The sequence below is a fragment of the Arachis hypogaea genome, chromosome 9 (genome assembly GCF_003086295.3).
Source record: "Arachis hypogaea cultivar Tifrunner chromosome 9, arahy.Tifrunner.gnm2.J5K5, whole genome shotgun sequence".
Taxonomy (NCBI): domain Eukaryota; kingdom Viridiplantae; phylum Streptophyta; class Magnoliopsida; order Fabales; family Fabaceae; genus Arachis; species Arachis hypogaea.
In genome coordinates this window covers 22,667,645-22,680,545 of record NC_092044.1, presented here as the reverse complement: position 1 = coordinate 22,680,545, position 12,901 = coordinate 22,667,645, and the positions used below count along the sequence as shown (strand labels likewise).

General features: G+C 33.3%; 1 protein-coding gene across 2 annotated transcripts; it reads left to right on the top strand.

The window, feature by feature from the left end:
- Window positions 1-9,665: 9,665 nt before the first annotated feature.
- Window positions 9,666-11,646, top strand: LOC112710696 (galactinol synthase 2). Of its 2 annotated transcripts, XM_025763057.3 has the most exons (4): window positions 9,666-10,447; window positions 10,531-10,851; window positions 10,947-11,081; window positions 11,187-11,646. In XM_025763057.3, exons 1-4 carry the CDS (start codon window positions 10,118-10,120, stop codon window positions 11,385-11,387), a joined length of 987 nt encoding a protein of 328 aa, XP_025618842.1. In that variant the 5' UTR covers window positions 9,666-10,117; the 3' UTR covers window positions 11,388-11,646. The 2 variants fall into 2 exon arrangements, with proteins under 2 accessions (XP_025618842.1, XP_025618843.1); XM_025763058.3 differs by lacking the exon at window positions 10,947-11,081 and having other exon boundaries at window positions 10,001-10,447.
- Window positions 11,647-12,901: the final 1,255 nt, after the last annotated feature.

Here is a 12,901-nt window from a genome sequence, read left to right as displayed (position 1 = left end):
AAATAGGATAAAAGAAGAGAATATACTATAAATTTCAGAATATCAATGAATATTAATTTAATTAGATGAGCGGGACTTGTAGCTTTTTGCTCCTGAATAGTTTTGGCATCTCACTTTTTTCCTTTGAAGTTCAGAGTGATTGGCGTCTCTGGGAACTTAGAATTTTGGATAGTGTTATTGACTTTCCTAGTTAAGCATGTTGATTCTTGAACACAGCTACTTATGAGTCTTGGCCGTGGCCCTAAGCACTTTGTTTTCCAGTATTACCACCGGATACATAAATGCCACAGACACATAACTGGGTGAACCTTTTCAGATTGTGACTCAGCTTTGCTAGAATCCCCAGTTAGTGGTGTCCAGAGCTCTTAAGCACACTCTTTTTTGCTTTGGATCACGACTTTAACCACTCAGTCTCAAGCTTTTCACTTGGACCTTTATGACACAAGCACATGGTTAGGGACAGCTTGATTTAGCCGCTTAGGCCTGGATTTTATTTCCTTGGGCCCTCCTATCCATTGATGCTCAAAGCCTTGGATCCTTGCTACCCTTGCCTTTTGGTTTTAAGGGCTATTGGCTTTTTCTACTGCTCCTTCTTTTTCTTTCTATTTTTTTCGCCACTTTTTTTTTCCGCAAGCTTCCTTTTTCACTGCTTTTTCTTGCTTCAAGAATCAATTTCATGATTTTTCAGATCATCAATAACATTTCTCTTTGTTCATCATTCTTTCAAGAGCCAACAATTTTAACACTCATAAACAACAAGATCAAAAATATGCACTGTTCAAGCATTCATTCAGAAAACAAAAAGTATTGTCACCACATCAATATAATTAAATTAAATTCAATAATAATTTCGAAAATTATGTACTTCTTGTTCTTTTGAATTAAAACATTTTTCATTTAAGAAAGGTGAAGGATTCATGGAATTATTCATAATCTTTAAGGCATGGTTACATACTAATGATCATGAAGTAGATAAACATATATAAAAAAAACGAAAAGTAGGAAAAAGAAAGAAAAAATTTAGAACAAGGAATGAGTCCACCTGAGTGAGGGTGGCGCCTTCTTGAAGATCCAATGGTGCTTTTTGAGCTCCTTTATGTCTCTTCCTTGCTTCTGTTGCATGATCCCTAGTGATTTTGGTGTTTTTATCATTATTTGCTCCCAATAGTTGTGTGGAGGACAATTTATCCCCTGAGGTATCTCAGGGATCTCTTGATTTGCAGCCACATGTTCTACCACTGAGCTATGACGGCTTATATTAGTCTTTCCATCTCCCATGACTCAGAGGTGAAAGCTTTTGTCTTTTTCCTTGTTCCTGCTCATATAGGGAAGAAGAGAACAAGAAAAGAAAGAGGAATCATCTATGTCACAGTATAGAGATTCCTTTATGTTAGTAGAAGAAGAAAGGGAAGAAGAGTGAAGAAGAATGGGTAAGGATAGAGGTGGTGATTTGAGATGAAGAGAAGTGAAGAGAAGTGTTAGTAATTAAATAATTAAATAGAAGAAGAAAAGAGAAGAGAAATTTTCGAAAATAATTTTCGAAAAAGAGGTTAGTAATTTTTGAAAATCAAAGACAAAATATAATTAAAATTAAAATTTAAAACAAAAAGAATTTTTGAAAAAGAGAGGGAGAATTTTCGAAAATTAGGGAGGGAAAAGTAGTTAGGTGGTTTTGAAAAAGATAAGAAACAAACAAAAAGTTAGTTAGTTGATTGAAAAAGATTTTGAAATCAAAATTGAAAAAGATAAGAAGATAAGAAGTTAGATAAGATATTTTGAAATCAAATTTTGAAAAAGATAAAATTTTTGAAAAAGATAAGATAAAAGATAAAAAGATATATTTGAAAAAGATATTTTGAAAAAGATTTAACTTTAAAATTGACTTAACTAACAAGAAACTACAAGATAAGATTCTAGAACTTAAAGATTGAACCTTTCTTAACAAGAAAGTAACAAACTTCAAATTTTTGAACCAATCACATTAATTGTTAGCTAATTTTCGAAAATTTGATATAAAGATAAGAAAAAGATTTTTGAAAATATTTTAAAAAATAATTTTGAAATTTTCGAAAATAATAAAAAAAATGAAAAAGATATGATTTTTGAAAAAGATTTTGAAAAGATAAGATTTTTAAAATTGAAATTTTGACTTGACTTGTATGAAACAACTAATTTTGAAAATTTTTGACCAAGTCAACCCAAAATTTCGAAAATTTGGAGGGAAATAAGGAAAAGATATTTTTTTTTATTTTTGAATTTTTAAAGATGAGAGAGAAAAACAACAAAAACACTCAATGCATGAAATTTTTAGATCAAAACAATGAATGCATGCAAGAATGCTGTGAATGTCAAGATGAACACCAAGAACACTTTGAAGATCATGATGAACATCAAGAACATATTTTTGAAAAATTTTTAATGCAAAGAAGACATGCAAGACACCAAACTTAAAAAATTTTTAATGCTTGAAAAATATGAATGCAAAAATGCACATGAAAAACAAGAAAAGACACAAAACAAGAAAACATCAAGATCAAACAAGAAGACTTATCAAGAACAACTTGAAGATCATGAAGAACACTATGAATGCATGAGATTTTCGAAAAAATGCAAGAAAAATTTTAAAAGCATGCAATTGACACCAAACTTAAAAATTAACACAAGACTCAAACAAGAAACACAAAATATTTTTGATTTTTATGATTTTCTAATTTTTTTGTATTTTTATTAATTTTTTTCGAAAATAAAGTTTAGAAAAACGAAAAATAAAAGAAAAATTTTAAAAAAAGATTTTTGAAAAGAAAATTACCTAATCTGAGCAACAAGATGAACCGTCAGTTGTCCACACTCGTACAATCCCCGGCAACGGCGCCAAAAACTTGGTGGACGAAATTGTGATTACTATCTTTTGAGCTTTAGCATATATTTACTCTTAGGGCACTGTTTATTTTCACAACTCCGTTCAACTAACCAGCAAGTGTACTGGGTCGTCCAAGTAATAAACCTTACGTGAGTAAGGGTCGAATCCACAGAGATTGTTGGTATGAAGCAAGCTATGGTCACCTTGCAAATCTCAGTTAGGGAGATTAAAGGGTAATTGTGATTATTGGAATGAATAAATAAAAAGGAATAATAAAAAGGGATAGAATACTTATGCAGATTCATTGGTTGGAATTTCAGATAAGCGGATGGAGATGCTGTAGAGCCCAGGGACGCCTGCTCTCCTACTGCTTCTACTCAATCCTTCTTACTCCTTTCCATGGCAAGCTTTGTATAGGGGTTCACCATCAACTGTGGCTACTTTCTTCCTCTCGGGGAAATATCCTATGCGGCTGTCACTCGCACAGCTAACCAGTCTGGAGGCATCACCCATGGCTGATGGCTACATCCCATCCTCGCAGTGAAAACTAATGCTCACGCACTCTGTCACAGTACGGCTAATCACCGGTTGGTTCCCTCCCCTACTGGAATAGAATCCCTCTTTTGCGTCTGTCACTAACGCCCAGCAGGTTACAAGTTTGAAGCACGTCACAGTCATTCATTACCGGAATCCTACTCGGAATACCACAGACAAGGTTAGACTTTCCGGATTCCCAGGATCCTACTCGGAATACCACAGACAAGGTGAGACTTTCCGGATCCTCATAAATGCCGCCATCCATCTAGCTTATACCACGAAGATTCTGTTGGGGAATCTAAGAGATACACATTCAAGCTCTTTGTTGCATGTAGAACGGAAGTGGTTGTCAATCACGCGCGTTCATAAGTGAGAATGATAATGAGGGTAATCTGACTCATCACATTCATCATGTTCTTGGGTACGAATGAATATCTTGGAATAAGAATAAGAGAGATTTGAATAAAAGACAATAGAATTGCATTAATACTTGAGGTACAGCAAAGCTCCACACCCTTAATCTATGGTGTGCAGAAACTCCACCGTTGAAAATACATAAACAAAGGGTTCAGGCATGGCCGAATGGCCAGCCCCCAAAATGTGATCACAGGATTCAAAATACAATCCAGGATCCAGGATGTCTAATACAATAGATAAATGTCCTATATATACTAGACTAGCTACTAGGGTTTACATGAGTAAGTAATTGATGCATAAATCCACTTCCGGGGCCCACTTGGTGTATGTTTGGGCTGAGCTTGATCAATCCACGAGCTAAGGCATTTCTTGGCGTCAAACTCCAGGTTATGACGTGTTTTGGGCGTTCAACTCCGGATCATGACGTTTTTCTGGCGTTTAACTCCAGACAGCAGCATGAACTTGGCGTTCAACGCCAAGTTACGTCATCATTCTTCGAATAAAGTATGGACTATTATATATTGCTGGAAAGCCCTGGATGTCTACTTTCCAACGCCGTTGAGAGCGCGCCAATTGAAGTTCTGTAGCTCCAGAAAATCCATTTCGAGTGCAGGGAGGTCAGATTCCAACAGCATCAGCAGTCCTTTTGTCAGCCTTTTTCAGAGTTTTGCTCAAGTCCCTCAATTTCAGCCAGAAATTACCTGAAATCACAGAAAAACACACAAACTCATAGTAAAGTCCAGAAATGTGAATTTAACATAAAAACTAATGAAAACATCCCTAAAAGTAGCTCAAACTTACTAAAAACTATATAAAAACAATGCCAAAAAGCGTATAAATTATCCGCTCATCACCCTACTGGTACAGGAATGATTAAGGTTAACTCCAAGATATCGTCCTAAGTCCAAAGCAAAATGTATTGAAGAAACACTAGTAAAAATATCTCATCTACGAGCAGTCACATTTTTAGAACAAAAAGTTTTAGACTTTTCAAGATTTACTTTCATGCCAGATGCCTTGCAAAAAATGTTAAGAGAATGCATGACCATTTGGACCTGACTCTTTGTAGCCTGACAGAAAAGTAAGAGATCATCTTCAAACATCAAATTGAGATAATTACAGACCACCCCGAGTGACAGAAACTGGTTTTCACATACCCTCAACCACCTTATGAGATATATAGCAAGCCAGTCTTTCCATACAAAGCACAAATAAGTAAGGAGACATTGGATCACCCTGTCTAAGCCCCCTTCTAGGAGCAAAACTATCCAATCTATTCCCATTCTACATAATAGAAAGAGCTGATGCACAGACACAATTCATAATCAAATTAACAGGATGATAGAAAAATCAAAAGCAATGAGAGTACTCTCCAAAAACTTCCAAAAACCTTTCTTAGATTTTGTGTGCTTCATGAAATTCAGAATTTCTTAGGACACAATAATATTATCAGAAGCACCACAACCCATAATAAAATCTCCTTGTAAAGGACTAACAATATCTGGAAGAAAGGGCTGAAGTCGATTAGTCAATACTTTGGTGATAATTTTATAAACAACATTACACAAGCTAATAGGCCTGAAATCCTTCATAAAGGTAGGGTTATCAATTTTAGGAATAAGCACAATCAGAGTTTCCACGATGCTAGGATTTAAGTACTCTCCCAAAAAAATACTCCGGACAATATTCCAAATCTCAGTGCCTACTATCTCCCAATATTCTTTAAAATATTAAGCTTGAAAGCCATCTGAACCAGAAGCCTTAAAAGGGCTCATAATGAATACTCCTAACTTGACTTCCGCAAAAGAGATAAGGTCAATTAACTTAGTACAAGCCTTGGTGCTTAGAATGGGCATCGGAACATCCCCTAAACAATCAACCTCAATCTCTTCCGTTGTACCAAAGATATTCTTATAAAAAAAGAAGGCTTCTTCTTGGAGAATATCTGGATTAGTAGACCAAAACCCATCTCTAACATATAATCCATGTACTCTATTATGGTTTCTACCCACCAAAATTTGAAGATGAAAGAATTTAGTATTTTTATCCCCATACTTAACCCACTGCTCTCTAAATTTCTGGTACCAAAAAAGTTTCTCTTGCAATAAAAACCTATTATAATCTTTTCTCAGTTCAGCTTCTTTAATTCTTAGAGACAACACATTGGTAACCTCCAAACGCCGTTGAATCTTATCAATCTGATATTCCAGCTTACTTTTTCGCACAAAAACATTTCCAAAAGTCTTTGAATTAAAGTCCAAAGAAGCCTGTTGAACCATCTTAAGCATTTCAGTAACGCTTCCAAACCCTTGATTCCAAGCCTTACTAATAACATGTTTATAAGAAGGGTGTGTTGCCTACGCAGCTTGAAAACCTAAAAGGACGAGAACTTTTCACTCTCAAGCAACTATGACAAAAAACTAAAATAGGGTAATGATCAGAATGAAGCTTGCTAAGAATTTCAGAATAACACTGAGGAAATATTGTCATTTACGCCTCATTAACTAGTGCTCTATCCAATTTTTTAGCCAAGTCCCTGTTAGCCTGAACTGTTCTATACCAAGTATATCTCTTACCATTCACTTTAAGATCAAAGAGTTCACAGTCATCTAGAGTAGTAGCTAATATACTAGCTCTTTAAGAAGAAAAATAAGCATCCGTACTCTCGTCTGGTGCCACAATCTCATTAAAATCACCAACAGCCAGCCATGGTCCATTATGGCCTGAATTAATAGAACGCAAATGATCTCAAAGCATACTTATTTTTTTCGAATTGAGGACTCCCATACACTGCACTACAAAGTCAAACTAAGTTACCCACACTCATTTTTACTATGATACATTAGTCAGTAACAACACAAGAAGCAATAGCAATAGAAGAGAGAAACCAAATGCCACCCTTGTGTCCTACTGCTTCCTCAACACCAACACAATGAAAATCTAACTTATCCCAAAAAATTTTCAAATTATTAAACACAGTATGAGTCTCAAAGAGCAAGAGAAAAGATGGTTTATATATTCTCACCAAATTTTTTGTAATGCACACGGGCCATTTTGTTAGACGCACTGCTCACATTCCAGACTATGATATTGAAACTATCCATAAAAAACAGCAAAAAGAGAGCTCTAAAACCCGATACTCAACATGATGTCCCTATCTTCAACGATCCCGCCTTTAATGGACTCTCAAGTTTCAATGCAATTTTCTCTGTCGAAACTTGTGCCACACTCGCCGCCGATGCCCCATCCTTATCTGCCGGCGAATTCTTCAATGATTTTGGGTGAGGGCGCTTCCACACAGTGTCATTTGTTGTCTCACCTTGTTGGTGATGATGTACATTGTGACGGGTCCCCGAAGAAGCCACACTAACCGGCTTTCCAATATTAATACCCTTGCTTAATTTTACTTTGGATCCAATAGCATGTGTTGAACGTTGATGATTAGGCCTTATCCAAGTATTGTTAGTCTTGTTAGGAGTCTTCTTTACTTTTGGTTAGACTTGATGGGTGTTAGGAGAAGGCTTTTGACCCATTTTATATTTTTCTTTCCTAATTACTTGAGTTCAACCTTCTAAATTCTCATGTTGTGCATGATCTACGTGAACAGCATGCAAATCACTCTCCACCAAATCCGGGACAATTTTTTGAATTTGAGCTTTCTGGCTGCTTTACTTATTTGCTACATCGCCGACCATCTTGACATTAGTTCCTCCTCCCGCGTTGCTGTCAGTCTTGCACATTTTCATATCATGACCAAACTTGAGACAGGAATCAAATAAGGTGAAGACTTTCATATTCAACCTCATATTCAACACCTTCAACAAGAATCTTTTTAGTCACAGATAATCCTAAATCTATCTGAATACAGGCATGAGCATATCGTCCTCTTTCAGCTAATTTTGTTGCCAAATCAACCTTGACGGGGATGCCAATTGCAACTGCAACGCGAAGCATTGCATCTTCTTGGTAGCACCAAATTGGTAATCCAAAAATTTTAATCCACACTAGAGTTGCTCCAAAAGAGTTTTCACTTGATCCGAACTCTTGATCTCAAGGCTTTACTGCCACATAATTTCCCTCAATCATCCATGGACCTCCTAAAAGAACATTTTCTCGCTCCTTGGCCACATCAAACTTCACAAGAAAATAGTCAAACTTCACGTCCAACAAATCACAACCTCCCTTAATCTGCCATACCGTTCAGAGTTTATGAGACAATGTAGTGTAACTATACTATTTACCTAGCACCTTAATCACTATAGCATCCTTATAAGGTTCTGCCAAATTATTCTTAGTTACACTCGATGACAAAAGATTTTTTTACTTCTCAAAAATTACTGCAATATTATCTTCGAATAAAATTTCAATAAGCGAAAAAGTTTTAGCAATTTTACATCCCACAATTTTATCCTAAATTTTTTTAAAAGCCTAAAAACCCTTCCTAAAATATTTATATAATAAAAAATTCATCAATATAATAATTTAAATTACATTAGAGTCATTGTACATATAAATTTTAAATTAATATAAAAACACTGAGAATAAACGATTGTATAATTTGAGAAATAGTGTGTTTTACTTATTTTTTAAAAAGGTTCGAATCGACTAACATATAAGCAATTATTGCATTATTGCATTATTTTTATGGACTTAATTAATTAATTTTTATAGAGTGATAATGTAAAGCATGCTTTACACTTTTACTAGTGTATTTAAGCATGTTCTATTATGTCAAAATAATTATTTTTAATTGTCCCAAAAACAATAATCAAAATAATGCAATTTGTTGATTCAATAAAATATTTTACCTTTTTAATATATGATCATGTATGTTAGGGAGATAACAAAAAAAATCAGAATCTACCTTATTTAATATTTATTAATTATTGTAATAATTAATAAATATTAAATAAAATAAGTTATGATTAATTTTTTTTGTTATTAAATATTTTCTGTTAATATATTAAATTAGATAATTTTATTTTTGTTTATGTAGCGTTATATTGTCTTTATAAATTTGCCTGATTTTTCAAGTTAGTTCAGATAGGCTAACATATTATACTACTATATATTACATTATTTTTAATTTTTTGTGGACTTAATTATTTTTCATCGAGCACCATAGTATACCGCATGTTTTAGTGGAAAATGTTAGAAAATTATTAAAATTTATTATTTTTAATTATTAATATTTAGAAATATAGATTAAAATATATTATTAAATTATTAGAATAAAAAAATTAAATTAATAACAAAAAATATAATAAAAAATACATTTTAATATTTTTTATATTTCTCTATTTTAATAATTTGCTCAATTATATATCTTCATATGATCATATGAACGAAAATAATTATTTTTAATTATGTCGTACATTTAAAATAATAAATATAATTTATTGATCCAATAAATTTTGTATCAAATTAGACATCCTTAACTTTTATTTATGAATCACGTTATATTGTCTTTATATAAAAAAAAAAATAATAAATGACTAACCATTAAAAACACAAATCATTGTATTTTATTATTATTTTAGACAAGATTTTATTAGAGAATTTATTTAAAGTATAATCAGTTATAACCAACTAACTAAAAAATATACTAATTATATAGACAAAATAAAATAACTCCCTACTATTTGTATTTTATAAAATTTTAAAATTAAAAATAAAAAAGAATTAACTGAATTAACTTATACCATAGTTAGCTCCTTAGATTTTCATACAAACATCACCGAAGGCGAAAAAAGTCGAAAACTGAAACAGGCAATCAAACAAAAAAAGAGGCATTTCCTTCCTCTTGGCGGAGACATATATATATGCATGCTGAGATTTTTGCCCGTAAAACATGGAAATTCCCCTACAGGCGGCGTCGTAGTTAATTCCCAATTAATGTGGATTCTTTTATTTTATTATTATTGATTGATTTTATTTTGACCATCATTATCAAGATTTTATTATTCCTACATTGAATGAGTACCCCGCGGATATCTAGAATTCTCATATGTTTATGCCCCAGCCAAAGGGATAAGATTAACTATTACATAATTACTAATTAATTATTTAATTCTCGAATTATCTCAATCAATTAACGGCTATCATACCTTGTGATCCCCAAATCTCCGTCTTTAACCGTTGGATTAATTTCCGGGCATATAATGACCATATTACCCTCAGAAGGATCTATATAACCCACCCACCCTTCTCATTTCCCTCGGCATCAAAACCAACAACAACAAATCAAATACTTCTTGTATAAAGAAAAGCCTTCATTTTCTTTCAAACCAAACACAAACAAACATGGCTCCTGCTATCACTACCCTCACTGCACCCAAAGCCACCGTTGTCAATGGCCGCACCGCTGGTAACCGTGCCTTTGTGACGTTCCTTGCCGGGAACGGTGACTATGTGAAAGGTGTTGTAGGGTTGGCAAAGGGTCTCAGAAAAACGAAAACAATGTACCCTCTTGTTGTTGCAGTGCTACCTGATGTTCCTGAAGAGCACAGAAAGATTCTGATATCTCAAGGGTGCATTGTTAGGGAGATTGAGCCTGTGTATCCACCTGAGAACCAGACACAGTTTGCTATGGCGTATTATGTCATCAACTACTCCAAGCTTCGTATTTGGGAGGTACATCTTCTCTTCTATTCTCTTATTCTTTTTGTTTTGCCTTTTATTATTATATCTGACTTTTATGGCATCAAATGTTGCAGTTTGTGGAGTATAGCAAGATGATATATCTAGACGGTGACATTCAAGTGTTTGAGAACATTGACCACCTCTTTGACTTGCCGGATAATTACTTCTATGCTGTGATGGACTGTTTTTGTGAACCAACTTGGGGCCACACCTCCCAGTACAAGATCGGTTATTGCCAGCAATGCCCTGATAAGGTTCAATGGCCTAAGGACTTTGGTCCGAAGCCCCCACTTTATTTCAATGCTGGCATGTTCGTTTATGAACCAAATCTTGTTACCTATCATGACCTTCTTAAAACACTTCAAGTCACAAAACCTACATCCTTTGCAGAGCAGGTACTTATTTGTACGATTAAATTTCCATTTATTTTCAATTTTTCTTACATGAAAAAAACGTTAGATTTATGTTTTTTGAATTGAATTATTTTCAGGACTTTTTGAACAATTACTTCAAGGATAAGTACAAGCCGATATCAAATGTTTACAACCTTGTGCTTGCCATGTTGTGGCGTCATCCTGAAAATGTTGAGCTTGACAAAGTTAAAGTAGTTCACTACTGTGCTGCTGTGAGTTTTCAATTCAAATTATATATACACAATAATCTATTTCTAGATAATTTGTACAATTATTTATTTGGTTGCTTATATTTACGGTATTAATTAATTTTTCAGGGGTCTAAACCATGGAGGTATACTGGGAAGGAAGATAACATGGATAGAGAAGACATCAAGATGCTGGTGAAGAAATGGTGGGATATATATGAAGATGAGACTCTGGATTTCAATCATCCCGTCAATTCAGAAAGGTTTAAGATGGCTATTTTGGAGTCTGGTGGTGAAATCAAGTTTGTTCCCGCACCATCCGCAGCATAGTTTATATCTTCTGATGATCAAGGAATCAAAATTAGTGTGTGATCCGTGTACATAAATATGTATAAGGAGTCATACATATATGGAGTCATATATATATATATAGTTATATACCACTAAGTCTTTCTTATAGGTTAAGACAACGAAGAGGACCACTTTTATTAGTCCTCTTTTTTTTTAATTATTTTTTTGTTTTTTTTGGACGTTATGAAGCTTGAGATTATCCTAAATTTTATATAAATGGATATTCTTTATTGTGTTATTTCTTTTTTTCTTTTTACTGTTTTTTTATTCCTTTTGAATTGCGTATCTGGCAGACCCTGTATATATACTTTTCTCTGAAATTGTACTTTAATTAAACAAAAATCATGATAAAATGAATCTGTCTCGATGTCGGCTTTATAGTGGCTATATGACTTGTGTTTTTATTTTTTAAACTAGTTTTTGTTGTTATTAATTTGAAGCTGTTTCGCTCCTCATTGTCTCTCTTTGATTTATAGAACGCCTGTTCGTTGTTATAACTTTCTTTAAATTAAATATTAAATTTTCAGTTACACTAACCTAGTTATGCTAGGATTCGATCTTGGTGACTTAGTTTGAAGTAAACATCTTTATCACTACATCACATGCCTCAGTCAGAGTTACTGTTTTAGCTACTAAAAGAACTTCACTTTTATTACCCTCTTTTTATTATTTTGAAAGAAAAAGAAGCTCGACACAAATGTGACGCAATGATTAGATCCCAAACACAATGGAGAATAAAGATCAGAGATCAGATATAAACAAAACGGCTTTTATTTGCCATCTTTTTATTTTTTGAAAGAAAAAGAAGTTCAACACAAAGTTGGAGCAATGGATTAGATCTCAAACAGGCAAACACAACAAAGGGAACAAAGAAGATACACAAACAAAAAATCCAGACAATTTTTATTACCATCCTTTTATTTTTTAAAAGAAAAAGAAGCTCCTCACGAAGGTGGATGAAGGGATTAGCTGCTAAATTGAACAAAAAGAACAAAGCAAAGGGATAAAAAAAAAAATTGAAGTATTTTTTATTAAAATTTAATTAATATTTTACACTTTTAAGTATTAAATCCTAAATATTTTTTTTTGATACTTAAGAGGCTTACAGGCTATGGCTCAAAACAAAAACATTAAGACGATTTTTTTCGAGAACTTCATCCCTCTCTCATCCCACAAGCATATGTATCATCATGACTATAATTTTTTCAAATTGCCTAATTTCCTTTTTTATTTGTTGTCCATGCTTAGCCAAAATGTTTGCATCTCTGAAAATGTGTGGAACCATCATTTTATCCAGGAGTAAAGGATATTTTTGTTACTAACATTTGGGGATAAGTTTTAAAGTTATCTTAACGTTTGAATCGTCATATTTAAGTTTTTAATATTTTAAAATTAATTCAATATTGTCTTGCCGTTAGGAATGTAATATGTTAATGAAATTGATGGCGGGACAAAATTGAGACGATTTTAAAACATTAGAGACTTAAATAGGA

What these genes read in the sequence shown, in the direction of transcription:
- LOC112710696 (XM_025763057.3), top strand. Translation starts at nt 10,118, where the DNA reads ATGGCTCCTGCTATCACTACCCTCACTGCACCCAAAGCCACCGTTGTC. An exon ending in CCAAGCTTCGTATTTGGGAG is followed by an intron (nt 10,448 to 10,530) that starts GTACATCTTCTC and finishes CAAATGTTGCAG; the next exon opens with TTTGTGGAGTATAGCAAGAT. An exon ending in TAGTTCACTACTGTGCTGCT is followed by an intron (nt 11,082 to 11,186) that starts GTGAGTTTTCAA and finishes TTAATTTTTCAG; the next exon opens with GGGTCTAAACCATGGAGGTA.